The 22,860-nt window shown below is 36.2% G+C and overlaps 1 protein-coding gene across 6 annotated transcripts in view; it reads left to right on the forward strand.

Annotated features, from left to right (window-relative positions):
- The window catches only part of pde4cb (phosphodiesterase 4C, cAMP-specific b), a 38,574-nt gene extending 17,324 nt beyond the window's left edge, over nt 1-21,250 (forward strand). For 2 of the 6 annotated variants that reach the window (XM_057361741.1, XM_057361744.1), the window contains exons 2-15: nt 13,119-13,301; nt 13,573-13,609; nt 13,896-13,966; nt 14,063-14,112; nt 14,291-14,403; nt 14,688-14,781; nt 15,068-15,237; nt 15,407-15,505; nt 15,672-15,836; nt 15,936-16,035; nt 16,142-16,296; nt 16,385-16,507; nt 17,703-17,885; nt 17,961-21,249. In XM_057361741.1, coding sequence (XP_057217724.1) covers nt 13,119-13,301; nt 13,573-13,609; nt 13,896-13,966; nt 14,063-14,112; nt 14,291-14,403; nt 14,688-14,781; nt 15,068-15,237; nt 15,407-15,505; nt 15,672-15,836; nt 15,936-16,035; nt 16,142-16,296; nt 16,385-16,507; nt 17,703-17,885; nt 17,961-18,377 — 1,960 coding nt within the window. In that variant the 3' untranslated portion in view covers nt 18,378-21,249. Of the gene's footprint in view, nt 1-4,360; nt 4,618-9,902; nt 10,135-13,118; nt 13,302-13,572; nt 13,610-13,895; nt 13,967-14,062; nt 14,113-14,290; nt 14,404-14,687; nt 14,782-15,067; nt 15,238-15,406; nt 15,506-15,671; nt 15,837-15,935; nt 16,036-16,141; nt 16,297-16,384; nt 16,508-17,702; nt 17,886-17,960 lie in introns of those variants that run through there. The other 4 variants (XM_057361742.1, XM_057361743.1, XM_057361746.1 and 1 more) reach the window with 4 other exon arrangements.
- The last annotated feature ends 1,610 nt before the right edge of the window (nt 21,251-22,860 follow it).

The following is a 22,860-nucleotide window of genomic DNA, read 5'->3' on the forward strand; positions in this document are numbered from 1 at the left end:
CATCATTAATAAAACAGTATCATTCCATGGTTTCTTTGGTAAACTGTTGGAAATTATTCTCATAGCAGTTACCTGTGTGTGGCTGCCCTCATCTGGATAAAGAGTGAACTGTTTTATTTTGTTTGATGAAACTCCTTTGAGATAATAATAACTTATGCAAAGATGTTATTGGTTTGGTTTGGTTTATTTCTTATAAAGCACATTTCTGCTGCCACAAGGGCAGCCAAAAGTGCTGTACAATACATTATGTCACAATAGAGATTGGGTTGCATTAGTCCATAAATAATATGCAAAAACTGTACCCTCTTTCTCTCGATCTCTTTCTTGCAAAGGAGAAAATGGGAGTTTAATGCATATGGAAAGATACAATGTGCGCGCGTGTGTGTGTGTACATGTTTTTATATCCCGGTGGGGACCTAAACCTGAACGCACACAGACACATGGAGACTCGTGTCACCGTGGGGACCAAAATTGAGGTCCTCATGGGCACAAAAGCTTATAAATTGTACAGAACAATATTTTTTTAAATCTAAAAATGCATAAAGGTTTCTAAGATCTTTAGGTTTAGGGGATAAAATATAGTTTTTACAGTATAAAAAACATTACGCCTATGGACTGTCCCCACAGAGATAGTAAACCAGACTGTGTGTGTGTGTGTGTGTGTGTGCGTGCGTGCGTGCGTTTACATACCTCTGTCTTTGGTAGTTGCAGCAGAGAATAGACACTGTGAATACCCAGTTGTTTTTGCGGTTTCACACTACTGATAATGTACTTGTGATGTACAATATGTACATTGTTTGGTTTTTAAATTGGATCAGTTTATTATCCATTGGAAATTCAAGGTTTGGCCTGTTGCATCACTCATAATAAATCTCAGATTTATTCAACCTCATTCATGCAGCTCTTATGTAGGGTTGTATTTAGCAAAAGGTGATTTTGTTGATTTGCGCAAATTAAAGCACAGATAAAGGTCACAATTCTGCATAGGCATCAGTAAGGAGGTTTGGAAAATGTATACTGTATGTGCCAGGATTTGAACAAACATAGACTTATTTGAAATAAATCTTGTCCTATACACACGCTATAAAGACATGCAGCATATGCTGATGTGCCTTTACTTTTTTAAGCTATTGAATGTATGGTTTTCTATAAACATTCTGTACAGTACATTGCAGTGTAGATAAAGAAGGGATACAAATCATGCGGACCTTAATATCAGGCTAAATATCACTGATTTGGTGCAAACCCAGTGTAGACAGATGATGTGTGTCTGCAGCGATGTGTTTATTTACACACATGACATTCAGTGCTGTGTATATGTATGAGCTGTTTCGAACGGCCTGTGGTTGACCCCATAAACATATTAAAAACCTAAACGAGGTATTGGCTGCTCTACACCGCTGCTGCGCTACGTCAACGGTGCCGCCATATTAGGTAGGGCAAAAGCCCACTAAACTCATAGAAGTGAATGGGAGAACTGAGCTTTTTTTCTGCATTAAAAGCACGTTTACATTTCTTAACACATTTCAATGGTTTAAATATACATAGAGTACAAATTTATCATGTCCCTAGGTACTTAATATCGCTAGTTCTCTATATTTTCTTAGCGGCGGAGGTCCAGACAATACTTTTTTAGATAAATAATATTTAGTCAATTGAGCCCAGTCGAAAATGTATATAAAAAGTTAGCATCTAATGTTAATATCAGGCCATTTATTTTATATTCTGATACCCACAGTATGTATGAAACATAGAAAGCCTGGTAACTGAGAAAATGTGTTAAAGCCTAGTGGTCTGTTTTAATATAAAAAAACTACATCAGAAACAATCATGTTAAGATTGTTTCTGAGTTTTATTTGAATCATCGAACAAAACACCCAAGGTAAAATGATTTAATTAAAATATTATCTAAAAAAATAAAGATGTTTAACTGGGGAAATGGCTTTTTCTGTCTGTTGTCTTGTGTCATTTATACATTTATACTGATTTTCCCTGACTTTTATACAATTTCAATAATAAAAGATTTAATAAAACAATTACAGCAGTAAAACATGTGAGATAGTAAAACAAATAACACTGTTGTGCATTATAAATAGTATGAAATATGGCAACAAGACCCAATATTAATATATAACCAGGTTTTCCCAAGATTTTAAAGTAACCGAGCTGTGTTCTAATCATGTGTATTTTCATCTCAATTACATCACATTAGCGATGTGTACACAATTATTAAGCCTAAATGAATGCTTGACAAGATTGGGTTTTAGCAGTTCCATATGACAATACATATTTTTTCAAGTCTAACCATCTTCAACTGGAGCAATAACGTTTCTGTACTCCACGTATAAATAATAAAGTATTGGAATTAGTTGAGAAATGAAACTGTTATTGTGTTTATATGCAGAAAACCACTTGTATGTGTTTAGAGTCGGTTTTTGCCCTGACCAATATGGCGGCGCCGTTGACAATGGCGCGTCTAGGTATTATATATGTCTATGGTTGACCCACCAACTGATACCCCCACAACACCACAGACTGAGCAAATATTTACCCTGATTTGAGCAGAGATCAGATTCAGCCCTGAGGGAGCACAAATCAGACCGGGACGTCCCTTAAATCACCACAGATTATTTTACTGGAAATGTAATTTTTATGAAATATAAAGACTGTATAAAACTTAAGACACACTTAAAATGACGATGAAATCATGATTTAAAGCAAGCACAGATTTCAAGCAAAACATTTCATGCAAGTTTGTTCGGTTTGAGGTTTGTGTTGGAGTTTATTTTCTAAAATATATTTTAGTGTATTTTAGTATGCTTTTTAAAATATACTTTTCTAAATGAAGACAACACTGATTTGGTCACCTTAGTTATACTTAAATGTCTGAATACCATTGCCTTATATAACACCACATTAAAAGCATGTTGCATCTGCAAACAATGATGTTAGACCTGTTCTCAGAACTAACTGCACATTTCTGAGGCATTTTTGTATTGACTTTTAACTGCTGTCAGTGTGATTTATCGGCTGATTTAACGCAAGCTTTTTAAGACTTGTATAATGTTGATATTGGACTTTATAGCTGATGTAAAACAATATTTCTTAGCAAAGTCTAGTCACACCATGTCATGGTCAATTTAAATACATTACCTTATATTACATTGACATGTTTAGGTAGGTTTTCTTGTCATTTTGATTTCTATTTGTTGCATTTGTTGCTTTAATGTTTCATTGACTTTGCAAGGTGGTATGAAAAGACTTAAAAACATTTACATTTCTGAATTATAGTGCTATAGAATCGTTTGTGCATCAGTGATTTGTTGTGTTATGTTGTGTACCGAGCTGGGTTTTGTGGGCCGCTCCTGCCGAAGAAGTCCAGGGCCACTTTTTATTCTCAGTCCGCCCCTGTAACAGACCATTAGAAAACAGAAATACAGTATATGGTGTACTGAAAAATATAATAAAATATATTACATAATATATTTGTGTATACTGGAACAAAATGCTTATATTTTTCAATATAAATTTGTATAAGCATAAATTCCTAATGAATTATTAAATATATTGTAAAACTGTAATATAATAAGTTTACAATTATTGTCTATGTTTTCTAAATAATTTAATATAGTGACAGTTAATACATAAGAAAATAGGAATCCAGATCAGACATGTTCAAAAAATGTGTCATCCTGAAAGTCTCCCAACAAAATTCTGTTAATGTGTTTCTTTCATGTCTAATGCATTGACCTTCATATATTGTTAAATGTAACAGTAAAGTAGCTTAAATGGATAGTTCACCCAAACAACATTTCATCATTTATCCACCCTCGTGCGATATGACTTTCTTCTGCAGAACACAAAAGAAGATATTTCGAAGATAACCAACATTGACTGTCATTGTATGAACACAAAACCACAGAGACATTTCTCAAAATATCTTCTTTGGTGTTCCTCTGAAGAAAGAGTCATATACAGGTTTTGAATGACATGAGCGTGAAAAGAGTTAATGCTGAAGACAGTCATTGGCTGGCTCCGCCCCCTCTATGGGCTGTGACCTCACTGTGCAGCTGCCAGTCCCTCAAATGCACATAAACACATATGCACGCAGACACGCACACTCACCAGCGCACACACGTTGCAGTGAAGTCCTGTATATCAGTTCAGCTGTCAGAGCTGCTGGAGGATCAAGAGAGAGAGAGAGTGAGAGAGACTTGTTTGGTTACTTTGAAAGAATCTTGCTCTCAAACATGTACTTTACAGTAGCTTTCCACAACAGCTTTACGAGCGAACTGAGGCTATCACTTCAGAAAAGTTGAAAGCTGAAGGATGACTGCTGTACGAATGCGAGACCGTCAGCTTCAAGCCATCTGGAGAACTTCAATCATGTTAGCATGGCTTGATGTGTTCAATGCTCTTCTGTGACTGTAAGCCAGCGCTTGGAGGCATGTGTCTCAGAGAGGGCTGATTTCGGGAGCACATGGAAAATATGAGTTTGCCAAGTGGCTGTGTCTTTCTTCCGCCGACCGACCGCACTTTTAAAGTTCGGAATGGGAACCTCTGCGGCTCGGCGTGTGCTGTCAACTGTCCCATTGACATCGTGCAGAAACGCAGGCGGTAATTGAATTGTGTTTTCTTATCCTTCTGTTGTGTCTTTTATCAGTGAAACTGGCCAACTTTTTTGTACAGTTTAATGTGCTGAGACAATGAAGTAAGATGTTCTTTGATTTTCTCAAAAGTGTAAAACTGTGACTGTGTGGAGCTGTCAAAACATGAACAAGCTTTGTTTGTTTGAGTGGTCTGACATGTCAACTTGCTCAACCAATGGTGTGAGTTTAGGGCGCGGTTACCTCTTTAAATAACAAATGGGTGAGTGCGTTTGGAAAACCTGCCTGAAAACTATTTTTGCAATTCTCTTTGGTGCCGTTACTGGAAAAGAAGTTACACACTTTGTCTGGATGGTGTGATTCACAGAAATTAAAGCTGCCATCTGCCAACTTCTTTGGTTGAAAATAAGCAAAATTTATAAGTACAATTTCACGGATAAAGTTATTTTGACGTAATTTGACTTCAAGACACGCAAAGATACGTAAACTATATGCAGTTTTATGTTTCAAACAGAGATGGCGATATAGAGACAAAGTTACATTGCTTTGGTTTTGTTAGATGTTAAAGAAATAGTTCACCTTCAAAATAAAAATTCATAATTTACTCACTCTGTCATTTTAATCTGGTGTGATTTTCTTTCTTCTGCAAAACAAAAAAGAAGATATTTTGGTCCACATTGACTTCTATTGTGTGAACACAAAACCAATACAAGTCAATGGGGACCAAACTTTTTCTGTTATCAACATTTTTCTAAATATCTTCTGACAAGATGGCGTGTAAATAATGACAGAATTTTCATTTTTAAGGTGAACTATTCCTTTACGTTATGGTAGGTTTACAATAGCTTGAAAGTGTGTTGCTGCGTCTCTATAATGTGAAACTGTTATCCACACAGGTCCAACCTAAAATTTTCAGTACCCTTGAAGACCATGTTGTATGCTCCTTATGGCAATGATTAAGTACAGTTTTTTGGGTATATACATAAAGTATTCGTTACTTTAATGAAAAGGTTAAGCCAACAATTATTTCAAAGCCATCACTTACTCACTAATGTTCCATGGTATTATCATACAGATAATCATACAGACTTCCATGTAAATACCTTATATTATATACTGTAAATCTAAAAATCATTAAGTGTCATAGATATCACAGTATCACGACTGGATGGCGTCACTGTACCGTGGTACTTTTTGGCACTTTTCACTTTCAAATGCTTTGCTGTTGAAGGACAATTGATGTCCCTGTGAAGGCCTGTGCTGAGGAACTCGAGAAGTCTAGACATGAACTCACAAAATATCACTGATTGCTGACATCAATGTTATGCTTTAGTCTTATCTCAAACACATCAGCCATCTTTGTCCTCTATCTCAGAGCAAACTCGCATCACATTCAGCGTGATGCAGAGCAACACAGATGTCTGTGATCAGCCTGTTAGTGAATTGGAAAGAGTTGTGATTAGTGTGTGCGCAAGAAAGGATTCTGAATCAACAATACAGCACAACGTTGACAACACAATATTTTATCTGCCTTGGTTTTTTCCTATTAATTTTTCCACGCGAATTTTCTTCATAAAAGAATGGGCTAGTTGCACAAGATGGCACCGGTGAGCTTTTGCGACGCCAGAGTCGGCAGACTAATTTCCGGTCGTATAACACTATCGAGTTGTGTTGGCTTAACGAAGTGCTCAGCAATGTAAAGAGGATCTTTCATTTCGCTGATATTTTTTATCTAAAAGCACCCATATTTGCCGGCCCAAAATCCTCCTTTTCCCATACAGTGTTATACGACTGGAAATTAGTCTGCCGACTCTGGCATCGCAGAAGCTCACCCACACCATCTTGTGCAACTAGCGAATTCTAAGCCATTAACCTCTCAGAAAACTGACTACAATATTACAAAGTTTTATTTTGAGAAATCATGTCTTTACAATGACTGCCTTTTATTTAGATGAATAACTTATCCAAAAAATAATATGTGAATTATGTTATCCAATTTTTGAACTCTTGTCTGTAATTGCCTGTAAGTATAAATGTGACATTTTAAACATTTGTTACAAACTCCTAAATTAAATATATTGATTGAGAATGTAGACAAACGGTTAAGACTATTTAAAGGGATAGTTCACCCAAAGATAAACATTCATTCATAATTTACTCTCTCAGAAGTTATAGAAATTTCTTTGTTCTGTTGAACACAAAATAAGATATTTTGAACAATGTGGGAAACCAATCAGTTCTGGGGCACCATTGACTACAATGTTTCTTCTTCCTACTATGGAAGTCAATACAATATGGAAGTTTGATTACAAACATTCTTCCAAATATCTTTCTGTGTGTTTAGCACAACAAGAACATTTATACAGGTTTGGAACAACTTCTGGGTGAGTAAATGATGACAAAATGTTTATTTGGGGGTGAACTGTTCCTTTAAAGGCGGAGTGTCCGATTTCTCTTAGCCGTTGTTGATGTTCAAATCACCAAAACAAACACACCCCTACCCCCATCTGTCGCTTTCATCAGCGCTCGGCTTATTGGCTTCAATGTTGTTTTGGTACTCGGCCCGACTCAGTTGTCTAAAGCGTAATTCGGAAATTGGTTTCCCCGCCTTTAAGTCTGATTGCTGCAAATCAAGTTTCTATTGTAACAGTGGACTGTGGATAATGTAGTAATTCGCCTGGAATTGGACAATTCAGTCTGACACAATCAATTCAATCAAAAATTAATGTACAATTCAATGAGACTGTGGCGCCTACAGAAACAAATGCCTTTTAACATAGGAGATCTATCTTTAAAAGTTGGTATTTGAAGTAAATTTATCTGCGGCCTGTTGAGGGTATTTTACACTTAAAAACAGTTCAAACAAATCAGAACTAACATAATTTACTCACTGTCATGTACTTCTCAGAACTATATTTATAACACACCTAAGTACACTAGACTTATACTGACAGAATTTTTTTAAGTATATAAGTATACATGATCAGTTATAGTTTATATCTAGATCAAATTATTCTAAGTATACTTGACTTGTAGTTGTGTTTACTCCTCTAATTATAATTTACTTCCTCTAATAAAATACTTGTTTCACTATTTTGACTAGTTTACTAAGAGTACACTTCAAAGTGTACTTTCATAAACTAAAAATGTGCTACAGGTACAACTACTAAACTATCAGTAAATAAGTTAACTTGTAGTTACAGCACAAACAAAAAACATAGCTGTAAACTATGTACTACTAGTTGTGTACTCAAAACTGACTTGTGTGCAGTACACTTAATAGTGGGCTAATTTATCCCTAAGTACCTTAAATAGTACACTTAAAAGTATACTACTACACTTTGATATTACTATATACAGTACTTATTTTTTTAAGTACACTCAAAAATATACTTGAGTTTTACTTAAGTATACTCTGACTTACAGTAAAACATACACTTCAGACACTAGAGTACTTTTGATTCTTTGTGACACTCGGGTACTTGGCCCCAGGAAAAAATAAAGAACCCAAGAAAGGAGAAAAATTGTCAAAAAGGAGTAAAAAAGTCATATGGGTTAAGATCTGCTGAGGCAAACCGGGCAACTGCTTTTCTCCCAAACCTCAGTAATATGGTCCTCCTGAGTTCATTATTGGTTAATTTAAGCAGGAAGTGGTAGCGGCCAAGCTTGAATGACTCATTTATTGAAATGTTTTGATGTAGGGCACATCTGCACCTTTAATCAGAGTCTCTAAAGCTGCTCTCTCCTTTAGTCTTCCCTCCCATCATGCATTGAGTCTTTATGACTGGCCACTGTGCACTTTAATTGCTTCTGCTCGGTAACTGATGCGTCCTGTCCTGTCACGATCGAAGCAATGTTCCAAATAAAGACAGATTGTTAATTGGCTCCAGCAGAGGCTCTAAAGTCTGAGCTCTGGACTACAGTTACTTATCTGATAGACTAGGGCCCAAGTGCATTGTGGGAGAAGAACTGTCCCCTATTACGACAGACCTCTCATCGCGCCCTTCACACCAAGAGAATATCGATCCCACCATGCTTGTTCTCCTCTCATAACATGAGCACCCGGTGGGATTGTTCGTGTCTTTTCTGAGTTCACCGCCTCATGTTAGCCAATTCTGAGCACAATGATCTCAACCCTTGACTGTGAACCGGCATTACAAGTGAGCAAAACAAGACCAGAAAGCAGATTCAGAAGCATTGGAAAAGGTCATAATGTAGCGCATCTGTTGTGTATTTCACCGTCATGTCAATAATAATGTTGTTTCACTTCAACATGTCTTGTTTCAAAGGTCAATAGGGTTATTTTAGTCAGGGTCTGCAAAATGTTAAGAGTAGAAATTTGTATTTCATCATTAGTCCAAAACAAGTTTTGCAATAAATTATTTTTCTTTAAATTCTAACTTAACTAACACTTCTAAATTTAAATTCACCACTTGATTTGGAATTAAGAGGAAATTCTTGATTCAGTTTAAACTGCACAACCCTCAATCTAGTTAACTACGTTTCTCAACCAGATTAATATTCAGAACCGATGACGACAATTGAACGTGTGTTGAAACGCAAACATCTCCGGTTCAATAGATTAATTTGACAGTCTATGATGACCTGATAACTTAGACTCCTCAGGCATATTGCTTCATTTAACTTACACATACGGTATTTGTACAAGCAGTTTGTTTTATGACTTGAGTAAATACTGTGTGTAAAAACATTTACCCTCACTACGCTCATCTATTGCTTCACTCAAATCATACATGGTATGACAAAATATTACAATCTGATTTCATCACTCTACCATAGTACCCACACAGAATATTTGTAAGAGTTTTAAAATGCAAAGGCATTTACAGCGTTTATAAAAACTTGTTATTAAACGAATGCAAACATGAAGTAAAAGTCAAATGGGCATATTGGGTATATTATAAATATATTGAAAATTGTGCTACACTTTTCAATCTCACATACGATCTCAAAAAAATGTCACCCAAATATTTAAAAAAAAAATTAAGAAATTATACAAAATATAAAATTCTTTCCCAAAACGCTATTTTGCATTGTAATCATAAAACTAAACATATTATTTGTATGTCAAAGTACATTTTATATACATATATATTAATAATAATTTGTGCAAAAAGCACAAAAAATGCTGTTTTTTTCTAAAACAGCGTGTCTGCTCTTGTAATACTCTAACGTGCTTTGGTAAGTTATAAATCTGTCACATCGCTTGACGTGCATGTTGGGACTTGTGTACTGGCAAAGAGCACAAGCCCCAGTATGTGTGTGTGTGGAATATAGAGAGAGGAATAGAGGTAGTTTTCGAATGTTGGTCTCTGGATTTGTCCAACTAAATTCAAGGTTTTTAAATGAAACGCATTTAAAAATAACATTACATCATTATGATTAAGACATTTTTAAAATAGTAAGGTTGGCCGTGGATGTGTCTTAAAGGATTTTTATTGAAGGTCTGGAGAATGGCAGGTTACCCACGAGCAAGACAGATATTTGACCAAAGGCACGTACGGTGGTGAGTTCACTGTTGCCACATCATACATGTTTAGTCAATCTGCTCTTCAGAAGTTATGATGTGTACTTTGCTCGTCAACACTCCATTGTTTAACTACATGCTTATGTGCTACACCGAACTACGGGTTATGGGGGAAAAAGCTGTTATTGAACAATATTGTACTTTTTTACTTTAAGGTTACTTCCTAATCCATGCTTTTGTCCTTATTTGGTGGACAGCTTACTTTCATTGTATGGGAATTATCAAAATTCTCTTAAATTCTTTTTTGTGTGTGTGCCAGAGATGAGATAATCATTCAGGTTTTTGCCTGCACTCTCTTTTAGATTCAAGGTGTTGTCAAATGTTTTTTAGTTTTAATCAGTTTCTGTAGGGTTGTCTATGTGAGTGTCAACCTATGTAGCCAGTAATTTACGCCAAACGTCTGCCTGGTCATGTCTTCGTCTTGTTTTTTCCTGTGGTACATTCTTCTGGTCCCCTGTCTCTGAAGAGCCAAGGCCAATACAGGAGCCTACACTGGGAAAAATATAACCTGTTTGTTTTACACTTTTTTAATGATAACATCTGTGCAGGAAATGTGCAGTTGTGTAAAAGCCGGTTCACACCAAGAACAAAACATAAAAACTCTTCGCCCCAATGAAATAACCCATCTGACAATGCAGATTCATCCGCTTTGATGTCAACATGACATTAAAATCCACCCTGTTTATTTCTTTAGCACATTCCTGGAATTCTTGTGAATGTTTCATTGGTGCATGGTATTCCAAAAAACAAATGTTTGTCTTTCTGGGTTTACTTAAAATGTAAGGATTTTGTCAACTTGACTGATAATGAAAAAAATGATTTTTTTAGCATTCACTGTAATCCCGAACAGTACAATCTACTCATTAAAAATGAGTTAACTGTACTCAAAACTGAAATAGTCCCGTTTACATAAAACTTTAAAGTTTCCCAGATAGCAAGCAACCATTGAATACATTTTTAAAAAAGGTTAAAATTTAACCAGACTATCATTATGATGATCAGTGTTTTCTTTAGTTGGGCTCTTGACTCTCAGTGTTTCACTACTAGAACATTTGCTTAGCTTCTCTTTAACCGCTGAAACAGTGTGTTAAAACCCGTTTGTTTGGGGTAAAAAGCAAAGAAATCCGGTAGCTGATTTCAATTGGTGATCATTATGAATCACTGATAAAGAGTGTGTTGTGCTATTACTTTGTAAACTATTTTATAACAGATTAGTGTTATGACTGTCATATCCTCAGAGACAAATTAAATATGCTTAAAAACCTTTTAACTAATAAATAAATTAGACATGAATAATCAGTGTATGAATCTCAACAATGGTGACAATCAACAAAATCATTCATGATTCCCAGCATGCATTGCCGTTGATCTGTTTATCTGAATTTGTTTGATGATTGTCACCATTGTTGAGTTTTGTGTGATGAGTGTGTCAGTAAAACCTTCTTTATTTTGAACAATCCTTGTGCATTTATGAACTGAAACATTCTCATCAGTAAGAAAAGGATCAAACTCATTCTTTTTTACAACAGCTTTTGTACTTCATTAATAATTTACACCTATGAAATCTACTCCAAACTGACCTTTTAAAGATCTCTTTTCAGTCAATGCGCAAGTGTTATTTCTGAAACACACACAAGCACTGACAGAGAAGTTAACTTCTAGCCAAGAGTCAAGAGCCCAACTAAAGCAAACACTGATCACCATAATGGTAGTTTAATCACTTGCTAATATTTTTTTAGTAAAGTGTACACTATTATAATAAGTTAACGTAAGTAATGATTTTGAGTCAGCAGTACTTAATTATATTTGATCAGTAAGTTCAGACAACAATTATTATTGAGTTCTACTAACTTAAAATTAAAACGTTACTTAAAAATATTGATGTAATCGGTTTCCTCATATTTTTTAAGTAAAGTCAACTTACTACATTTCACAGTTCGACAGAGCAGTTGATGTTACTAATTATTTTAAGTTCAGTCTACTTAGAATTTAGTGCAATGCCCTTTTATATGTTGGATGAGCTGAACATTTTAAGTTCCCTTTACTCCAATGTCAAATACATATTACTCAACTTTTTTAAGGTAATCGGTTACCTCAAAATGTTTAAGTACACTCAACTTGTCTGGGTTTACAGTGTTGTTTTAATGTTAACATTTGCTTAGACTGAAAATAATACAAATAAATGGCTTTTTAATCAAATTAAATTATTTTAAAAGTAAAAAATTCTTAAAAATAATATTAATTTATATTATAATAAATATTTGTATGTGTTCTGCAGAAAAATGAATGGTGCACAAGTCACCGCCATGATGCTATACTGTTGTCTGTGATTGGCAGGGTGTTGCTATGTGGTTGCTAAGGTGTTCTGAGTGATTTTAAATATGTTTTAAAGATATTCTTGTCATTTCTATAGTTTTCAGTGCAGATGTAAGGTGATTTTTGACTGATGCAGGTCAAAAGAATCCACACTCAATTCTCAATGATATTATGGTCTATGTTATGACTTTGGTCCCTCTCTCAGTGGTAGTCTAAGGGTTTATTCCCCCACTAAATGTAAATGTGTTGGAGAGAAGCAACATTTTACCTGAGAGACTAAAAATAGCCCCTTAGCCGATGGCAATGAACCTTCACCACAGATATAAATAAACCAGAACCAGTGCTGGCAACTTTCACTTCACAGCAAAACAGAGTCATTGAATTCAGTACAGTCATTCCAGAAGAGGCCTTTTAACTTCTCTAACATACAGAATTTACAGCATGTGGTTCATTCACTTGATGAATTAAAAAATTTTAATCACAGTTTTCACTTAATTAACTTAAGTTTTCCTTACAACAAAATGATGGGTGATTATTTCTTTTACAGCATTTTACATTTAGGAATTTAGCAGATGCTTTTATCCTTTTAATTTGTCAAAATGTTTTGTCAGAGACCTAATATCCCCTAACCTGTCCTTATGTTGCAGTTTTGATGTGGAAAATGGGTTGTCGATCGGGCGAAGTCCTCTGGACCCTACCATCAGTCCGAGCTCCGGTCTGGTCCTCCAGACAAACAGTCAGCGCCGCGAGTCTTTTCTCTATCGATCCGACTCAGATTTTGACCTCTCGCCCAAGACGATGTCCAGAAACTCATCGACGGCCAGTGAGCTGTGAGCTATCATTACATACTAAAGATAAAAAAATAAATTGGTACAGTAATAATGTGATTGCATTAGCTTGACTCATTTAATTTGAGCTGAGTGATTTATGGCTAAATTATGTATCTACCTCTTGGCACTTGCTCCTGAGAGTCTTAAACAGATGTGTCATATTTAAATGAGTAATTTGCACGAGGAATGGAAACATGATCTCAGTGGGGTACCAGTCTGTAATAAATTGTAATAATAATGTGATTATGATTGTTTGATTTTTCTCTTGCAGTCATGGGGAGGACATGATTGTAACGCCATTTGCTCAGGTCAGTTGGCTGCTAATTTGGAAAATGTATGAAGAACAAAAATACGTTTTAAACGTCTTAAAAGTGTTCAGACCCAAATATAGGTGCAAACTCTTAAAATTACATTATGAGGTGACTATGAAATATTAGGACTATAAATATTTAGACCCACTATGGTGGAAGAGTTAGTTACTGCATAAAGGTGGCTTTGTTTTTTCTGATTCTATCATTCTTGTAGCATTTTTGATGAAGCACCACCCTCCATAAAATAATGAAAATAAATATTTTAAGCATGTGTGTACTGTAGGTTCTTGCCAGTCTACGTACAGTGAGAGGGAATGTTGCCGTTTTGACTCATGGGCAGGATAGAGGCAACAAGTAAGTCCATAGCCAAACATTAGCAGACAGCCACTGAATGAATGGAAATATTTTAATGTGTCTTAATCTTTATGGATATCATTTTCTTTATGTTAGGAGACAACCTAGCACTAACCCTCAATCTGCCTGCAAGACAAACCTATCAGGTGAGGAAAATTGCTTGTAGCTATCATAGATATCTATCGCTCAAATAAACAAAAATACTTGGTTAAAATTAAAATCTCTTTTTTGGCATGGTCCAGTGGAAATATTGACAGATCACAAATATGAACATCATTGTTGTTGAGTGCTATTGTTCTGAGATCTATAGTTTTGTGGTGGCAGATGAGGCGTATCAGAAACTTGCAGTGGAGACTCTGGAGGAATTGGACTGGTGTCTGGACCAGCTGGAGACCCTGCAAACACGCCACTCAGTCAGCGAAATGGCCTCCAATAAAGTGAGAGGGTAACCTGGGGTTCATTTTGCAAATGCAGGATTATATAACCCCATATACAGTCTAAATGAGAAGACTAGTTTCTTTACAGGCTTTGTATGGTTGCCATAACCGAGTAACACTGTTATGATGTTGTATATTGTGGCGTAGGACTGATCATTGGTGGAGTTATAACATTAGTTCTGCTTCTAGTACGATTTGCTAATATTACACTGTAGTCTGTCACGTAATGGAAACAATAAGATGCTTCTATCTGTTATTTCATGTTCGTGTTTTATTGTTTGCAGTTTAAAAGAATGCTCAACAGAGAGCTTACGCAGCTGTCCGAGACCAGCCGCTCAGGAAACCAGGTGTCGGAGTTCATATCAAACACGTTTTTGCGTGAGTGATTTGATGATTTGTAATGAAGATTTTGCAGAAATGTGAGGTCTGCAAAACAATATAAAAATACTACATAGACATTTGTTTTTTCATTGCATTGTCATCGCTGAACAAAAACACGCCTACAGCACAATCAGAATAATAAGTAATAATATGTGTGAAGGCCAGCTTTACCATTCCAGAAACACTGATGCTTTCAAAATAAATTCAAATAAAATGACAATTCCCTTTAGTCTGAATAGTGCAGCTCAAATTCATATCGCTCGACTGTATGTTTGTGTTGCAGAGAAACAGCATGATGTGGAGGTTGTGTCAGCAGCATGTAAAGAGGAGAAGAAACGCCGGCCTATGTCTCAAATAAGCGGAGTGAGGAAACTGAGCCCCAGTCCGAGTCTCCACCCAACAAGCATCCCACGATTTGGTGTCACCACCCAGCACGAGAACCTCCTGTCCAAGGTTCCCCTCCACCATTATGAACACACTATTATAAAAATAAATCACAGCTGTTTGACTATTGCATGGTTTTACAACAGCTTATTTGATCAACCAAATTCATACTTGGGGCTATATTATTTTTATTAGTAGGAGAGGTGCTCAAATTTTTCTACCATATTTGTAATTCTAGGAGATTGAAGACATAGATCGATGGGGTATAGATATCTTTAAGATAGCAGAGTACTCTGGGAATCGGCCGCTGACAGTCGTGATGTACAACATTTTCCAGGTAATAATTTTAGATTCAAATTACACTGCTTAACTACTGGAATACTAAATTAGCCACACATGATAAATTTAGCCACACATATGCTTAATTTCAATGCTTAAACTATGCTGCGATATTTAAAGTTTCACTAGATGATGTTTATATGCCTTGTTACTCTCAATCTCAGGAGCGAGATTTGCTCAAATGCTTCAAAATCCCACCAGACACCTTCTTAACCTTTCTTATGACTTTGGAAGACCACTATCGTGCGGATGTAGCCTACCATAACAATATCCACGCCGCAGATGTTGTGCAGTCCACACATGTTCTTCTCTCCACACCTGCCCTAGAGGTCTGCATGGATGCTTCTGACACATACATAGTGAGCATGGGAATTAAACTTTAGACAAACTGTTGTTAAAAGCGGGGTATATCTGTGTTTGTTTTTCAGGATGTGTTCACAGATCTTGAGATCATGGCTGCTCTGTTTGCTAGTGCAATTCATGACGTAGACCATCCAGGACTGTCCAACCAGTTCCTCATTAACACAAGTATGGGCTTCTGGGACCTTTGTCTTCTCCCAAATACAAACTCATAAAAGGCAAACATATTTCAACACCCGTCAGGACCACAGTGTGTTGTTTGCTTCCTCTTTAGACTCTGAACTGGCTCTGATGTATAATGATGCCTCTGTTTTGGAGAATCATCACCTGGCTGTAGGCTTCAAGCTTCTACAGCAAGAAAACTGTGACATCTTCTGTAACCTTAGCAAGAAACAACGCCGGTCCCTGCGGCAGATGACTATAGATATGGTGAGTCGCAGCCTGAGACTTTTCATTGTTATTGAAACAAAAATATGCATCTAACGTACATCTTATATACTTTCCATCATTTCCTCAGGTATTAGCCACTGACATGTCCAAACACATGAATTACCTAGCTGACCTCAAGACAATGGTAGAAACCAAAAAAGTGACCAGTTTAGGAGTCTTGCTGCTGGACAACTACTCAGACCGAATACAGGTACTGCACATCTCCGTTTATGCAAAAACAAAAGTAGGTAATGCTATTATAATGGCATGTGCAAAACCAAATATTTTTAAAAGCGGGTGGGTTGTTGACCTGATTATACAGTATGATGTATATACAGTAGTGGCCAAAAGTGATGTCCAACTGTGGAAAACTATTGGCTCTGTATTCAAAAATATTACCAAAGGTTTATTAAAAATGTTTTATGCATGTTGTGTAGTTGTAAACTGAAGCTCCGCTTTGGTAAAAATCTAAGGAGGCGTGGCAAAAAAGACACATAACACATGCACAAATAACGGCTAAAAATATTACTACAAGGGAGGATCAACAAAATATGAATAAATGATCAGCTGTATAATTTTGAAATGAATCTTAAAAGTTAGTCTTTTCTCAATTTTGTACTATGCCATAATCTAACAGAGGGGGCATGAAAGGTAAATATTCTACAAATATGCCATACGGACAATCTATTTTGGCCTCTACTGTACTGTATGTATAAACACATGTCAGTGTATCTTTGTTGCTCACAGATGATGTTATTTTATTAGAATGCACAGCGATTTGTAAATTGCCATCAATGAAGAAACTATTATGTTTTTGGCTGCATAATGTTGTGTGCCTGTTCTCCTAAAAACAACGCATGGTTTGTGCAAGCAGCTTATTATGACCTATACTGACGTTTTCAAGATAAGCGCCCTCTAGCTGTCACATTGTGTTGCGTGTGACATTATAAAATTACATTTGACCATTGCTACCAATCAAAATCTGTGTTCGTTTTTACGTAATGTGTGAACTTTATAGATAGTCCCTTACTCACCGTTTTTACAATATTAAATTTGCAAAACATGCTTTACATTGAAGTATTAGTCAGAAGCTTTGAATAAACACACACTTTTTTTGTTCCCTGGGATTTAGTGAAAACTAGCATGAATAGCATGCACATTAACCCAACAAAAAACTACGGTGAACATTTGTATGACCTATCCTGCTGCCGGTAGGAGCTAATTTTAAAAAGCTCCTATGGGTCGCATTTAAGGAAAGAAACAAACGACCTATATGGTTGTATGGGTTGGAGGATTTTACTTAAAGTTATGTTAAAACATTGTCAACCTTACAAATTGATTACTTACTTCAATATTGGTTAGCAGTGTTCAGATATAAAATTGTATTTTTAATCCATTGTCTAAAGGTACTCCAGAACATGGTGCACTGCGCTGACCTCAGCAACCCCACCAAACCCCTGGAGCTCTACCGACAGTGGACAGATCGAATCATGGTGGAGCTTTTCAGTCAGGGTGACTGCGAACGTGACAAGGGCATTGAAATCAGCCCCATGTGTGACAAACACACGGCCTCTGTAGAAAAAACTCAGGTATGCTGTGATTAAATTCTTAGTATGCGTCCTTAAAGATTGCTGTTTTTAATCGCTGTCTCTGTAAATCCAAAGGTGGGATTCATCGACTACATTGTCCACCCTCTGTGGGAGACATGGGCCGATCTGGTCCATCCCGATGCTCAGGACATTCTAGATACATTAGAAGACAATCGTGAATGGTACCAGAGCATGATTCCACGCAGCCCTTCGCCCACCCCCGACGAGCAGGACTTGCGGGCCATTGTGGGCGTTGGGGGATCAGGAGAAAAGTTCCAGTTTGACCTCACTCTTGAGGAAGAGGTTGGGGAGCTGGAAGGTGATGAGGAGAACATGAACACAGAACAAGGACTTAGATTAAGGACTATGAACGCCAAGCATTCAGCAATGTCCCAGAGCCTCACAGTTGGAGTCACTCCCATTTTAGATGGTGGCGAAAGAGAACTGGACCAAGAAATGACCAGTGTGTCTGTCCTGCAGTTGGAAACTTAACAGGGAAGATCTGCTTTAGTTGTGTTGCTCAGTCACACTCATGAAGTTTGAGGTTTCGTGGTGAACCGTCCACTACCAGTTTTCTCATATTAACTCCGACTTGTCCTTTTGAAATAACTGGACATAAGGTTTATCCAACCGAATAAGCCCATGTTTTAAAAAACACAGATTTTGCAAAGGATTGAGGAGGAACATGTAGATGTTTATGTGGTCCAATTTGAGAGTCATGTGGAGAAACATGGTGTCTTCCCTTGTCCATGCCAACTGCAGAGGAAAGCTAATGAACTCATGATGTGAACTTTTTATTACTACACTCTAGGGTATTTATTATCTTCAAACTTTTCATTTTGGATAACTTAATGCTTTTGCTTTTTTATGCTTTTCCCACTGAGAAATAACCGAGATGGAAACTGAGAAATAACCGTTTCCAATATGGAACTGGGACGGCCGTTACACAACTATTTAATGCATTAGTGATAAGATTGTGACGCTAACAACCTCAGGATAAGAATGATTTCATGTAGCAAAACTCCAAAGGGCAGTCACTAAACTGTCTGTTTATAATCTTGTTTGAAACAAAATTAAAATATGAAAATGTTTCAAAAACTGTCAAAATTAAGACTGCCGTATGGAGAATCCCTTTACATTTCTTTGTACTGAAATACCTCTTGACACGTTAGCACTATGTAGACATGTACTATGTACTGATTATTTAAATATAAACAGGGTTGATTTAGCTTTAATGCTGAATTATGAATGAACTCAAATGATAACTGATCTTCATGGAGGCTTTTGTTTGCAACTCTAAACTCCCCCACACTTAATGCACTTACGAGTGAATCAGTATTTGATGCTGATTCTCACTGACATACACAGGTCTGACATTGTAAATTGGAGATGAAAAGCTGAAGTGGATCTGATGCTTCATTACAATCCACCCAGAGGTGGATTTTTACATGAACCCAGGACAGCACAGACAACCATTACTCTGAGCTAAACAAAGGGCTTCGACTAATAGACGTGTTAGATTCTGCTCTAATGTTGCCATCATTCTCTGATATTTCTTCAAAATATTTCAAAAATAATGTGTTATAGATTTGGATATATAGAGTCAGAGGCAGCACAGACATGCAGTGAAAAGACAAAGAAGCCTTAAAGGTGAAGTGTGTATACTTTTTAATGTTTCTCTTATCCTGGTTTGTGTGGAGAGATTATAAATAAGTAGGGATGTAACAATATTATCGATATTGTGTTATCGCAATAGCAAAATTGTCTCAATATTATCATGCTCACATGACAGTATGAAACGATTGGTCTTCCGGGACTAACATAGAGAAAGTTAGAAAAAATTATATGTTACCTTTGGCAAGGTCCATCTGGTGCAGTTATTTTATTTTATAAAAGGGATTTTTAGGTCATTTGACCCATCTCATACTATAACTCATACTTCTAAGCAACATTTATGATTGGAGGATAAAGAAAAGAAGATGCTGTGGCACGTTTCCAAGTCATCATTTGTCATGTTAAATATTGCAATAAATACCGCACTGTGGACTTATACCTAGGTATTACCGTACAGTGAGATTTTGATATTGTTACATTTCTGTAAATACGTAAGCCTCATAACCACAGAGACTCTGTCGTGTTTTACAAGTGCTGTACTTGTTTGGGATGAGACTAAATCTGCCATATTCGATCACAGGCACTCAGTTCTGGTTTTTGATCACCAGAGCCTTAAATGCCATGTGACAGTGATGACAGGCTGGTGACATCACAAGAATATTTACAGTAACCTTGAAAAGAAAGAGTTATTAGGAAAAAGGAACTACAATATAAAGAGATATTTACAATTTATATGTTACTTAGAATGTTTTTTGACAGAATACATTCACTTTTAAATAGAAATAAACGGATAAATATTTGAGAGTGGGTTTGAAGCATGTCTACCTCTATATTTGACAAATGGCAGACAGGGAAAGTTCTTGGGAAACAGTTGCACGCTTCACCTTTAATTATTTTATGTTAAGAATATAAAAAATAATCCATAAAGTCTTTCAATACATTCCCTTACAAAAAGCAGGAGTCATCCGCACTGAGAAGTCAGAGTTGACTATTTCTTCAGCTTTGATACTTCATGCTTAAAGTGCCACATAACTCATGTAGCCTTGTCCGCATTCATCTCAGAGATCAGCCGGGATAGATACACAAGAATTCAGCCTTGAACACACCCCTTTAGCTCCAGTGCTCCTACAATGGAGGCTGTGAAACATTTCTAGTGTCTAAAACTAAATCTGTTGTAGGATAATAACAGAACTGTACCATTTTGTATGTAGTAATGTGCTAAATTCTCTGTTTGTTAATATTACTGACAATGTCAAAAGTGTTTGTTCGGTTTGTTTACAGGTTAATGCCACACATGCTTCAGCTAAACGTGTTTTATTTGTTCTTTACTGTAAGAGCCAAAAAATATTCAATTCTTAATTCAGGTTGTTCTGAACTGCCAATAAATAAAAATATTGTTGTGTTGTTTGGATCTGTGTTGATCTAAATGTGGAGTAGTAAAATAGGTGTTAAGAACTGGTAAAAATAAATAGCTGGTGCAGGTGCAACAAACATAGCGCGCTTATTCAAATCTAGATTTGTCAATTACATCAAATTGACAAAGTACAAAGTATATAATTTCATTTAGAAATAAATAAATAATAGGTCTGCATAAATATAAAACATGTTTAAAAAGCATATCATGGTAAGAAATGAAGCTGAATAAGCTTGTATATAAAATGCCAAAAGTACAAATTCTAGACAAAGGTGACTACACTGAAGATGCTAAAATAAAGTTCCATGCAGGATGTGACTATAATATAAACTTGAAATATAAATAAAATGTATTTATTACCAACATATTGAACCATCTGTTTATTTTTTCCTAAACCCCTATCAGAAAATATCAGTCTATACACGTTTTCTTTATAAAATGAGGGTAATATCTAATATACATTAGTTTTTGAGAGACAAAATACTTTGTAGAATTAATGCAGGAGTTGTAGGATTGTAAATTAAAATGCACAAACCACAAGCAATAATACCCCACAAATGGAGAAGGGATATACTTTGTATTTTATAGAAAATTATATTTTATTTCATGTGCCCATTCAAGAAAAATTTGGATCGTTGTGGATGTGACAAATTTGAAAGGGGAACATACTTGACTATGGAAAATGCTTTAAAAATAAAAGAAGTTTGAGAGACATCACATTGTTATTTAAACCAACACAGCTATGGTGAAAACTGTCTACTTTTAAAAATAAAGGTGCATAAAAAGGTTCTTCACAGCGATGCCATAAAGAACCATTTTTTGGCAACGCAAAGAACTATTAGAACTATTTAGTCAAAAAGTTCTTTAAAGAACGACCTCTTTCTTACCCTTTTATCCTTTTTTCTTTGGATTTTAAAGGTTCTTGATGAAACCATTTAGACAAAAAATTTTTATATGGCATCCTGAAGCACCTTCATTTTTAAGAGTGTATGGGAACATAATTCCCTTAGTCCAATAGTGTCATTCCATAGTTTTTTTTCCATTTTACTAGCATTCTAATATGGGGACCATAAACTTCAGTTGTGTAAATAGCTCAAAGCTAAACACCACTTGTGGTTTTTCCCGCCACCCAGTGTTCAAATTCTTGTTTAAGTTTGCAAATGTTTCAATAATTTTGGTTTGGCTTGATATTGTTCAGCTTGCGTATTATTTTAGTCGCTAGTTATTTTCAGTTGGAACTAGTTCAGGCTTTACATAAACTATTGAGTTTTAAATGTCAAATGTCAGAAGTTGTGGTAAAGGGACAAGCATTGGTTACATATCAGTGTGTTGAAAAGGCCACTGACCTGCATTGTTCATGTAGGGATGGGTTGCTCGACACCCCGTGTCGACACACGTATCGAGTTTTCGACACACTAGTGCTTCTAAACAGTGTTCCGGAGCATCGCTTGAAATGAGTCTGTCACGTGACCTGAGGAAACGAAGCTTCGTTACCTCACTGACACGTCACGCAGGGATCAAACTCAAAGCCCGTCGATTGCGCTGAACCATAGGAATGTTATAACGATATATTTAATTGATATAATTTTATCATTTTGTATTGATAATTAAAGTACTATTTAAAACCATGACATGTTATAATGTCTGTTGTCAAAAAGTAAATTGCAGGTTTAACACTGTTCGCAAAAAGTGTAAGTGTTTCTTCAACCACAAACTGGTTTTCTGCTAGTAAACGCCGTCCTCGGTTCTCTGCAGCTTACACGTGCAGAAGTGTGTTTGATCTTTAAATGGAGAATGCACGCAAGAGACCCCGTTCTCAAGTGTGGGAACACTTCAGTCTCGACACTGCTAATGTCTCATATGCGAGCAAACTTTGTCTTATTCCAATAATACATCCTCAATGCTTCGTCACTTACGCTCCAAACATCCAAACGCTCTCGGCAACGA

The sequence above is a fragment of the Triplophysa rosa genome, linkage group LG20 (assembly GCF_024868665.1).
Source record: "Triplophysa rosa linkage group LG20, Trosa_1v2, whole genome shotgun sequence".
In the NCBI taxonomy this organism is placed as follows: Eukaryota; Metazoa; Chordata; class Actinopteri; order Cypriniformes; family Nemacheilidae; genus Triplophysa; species Triplophysa rosa.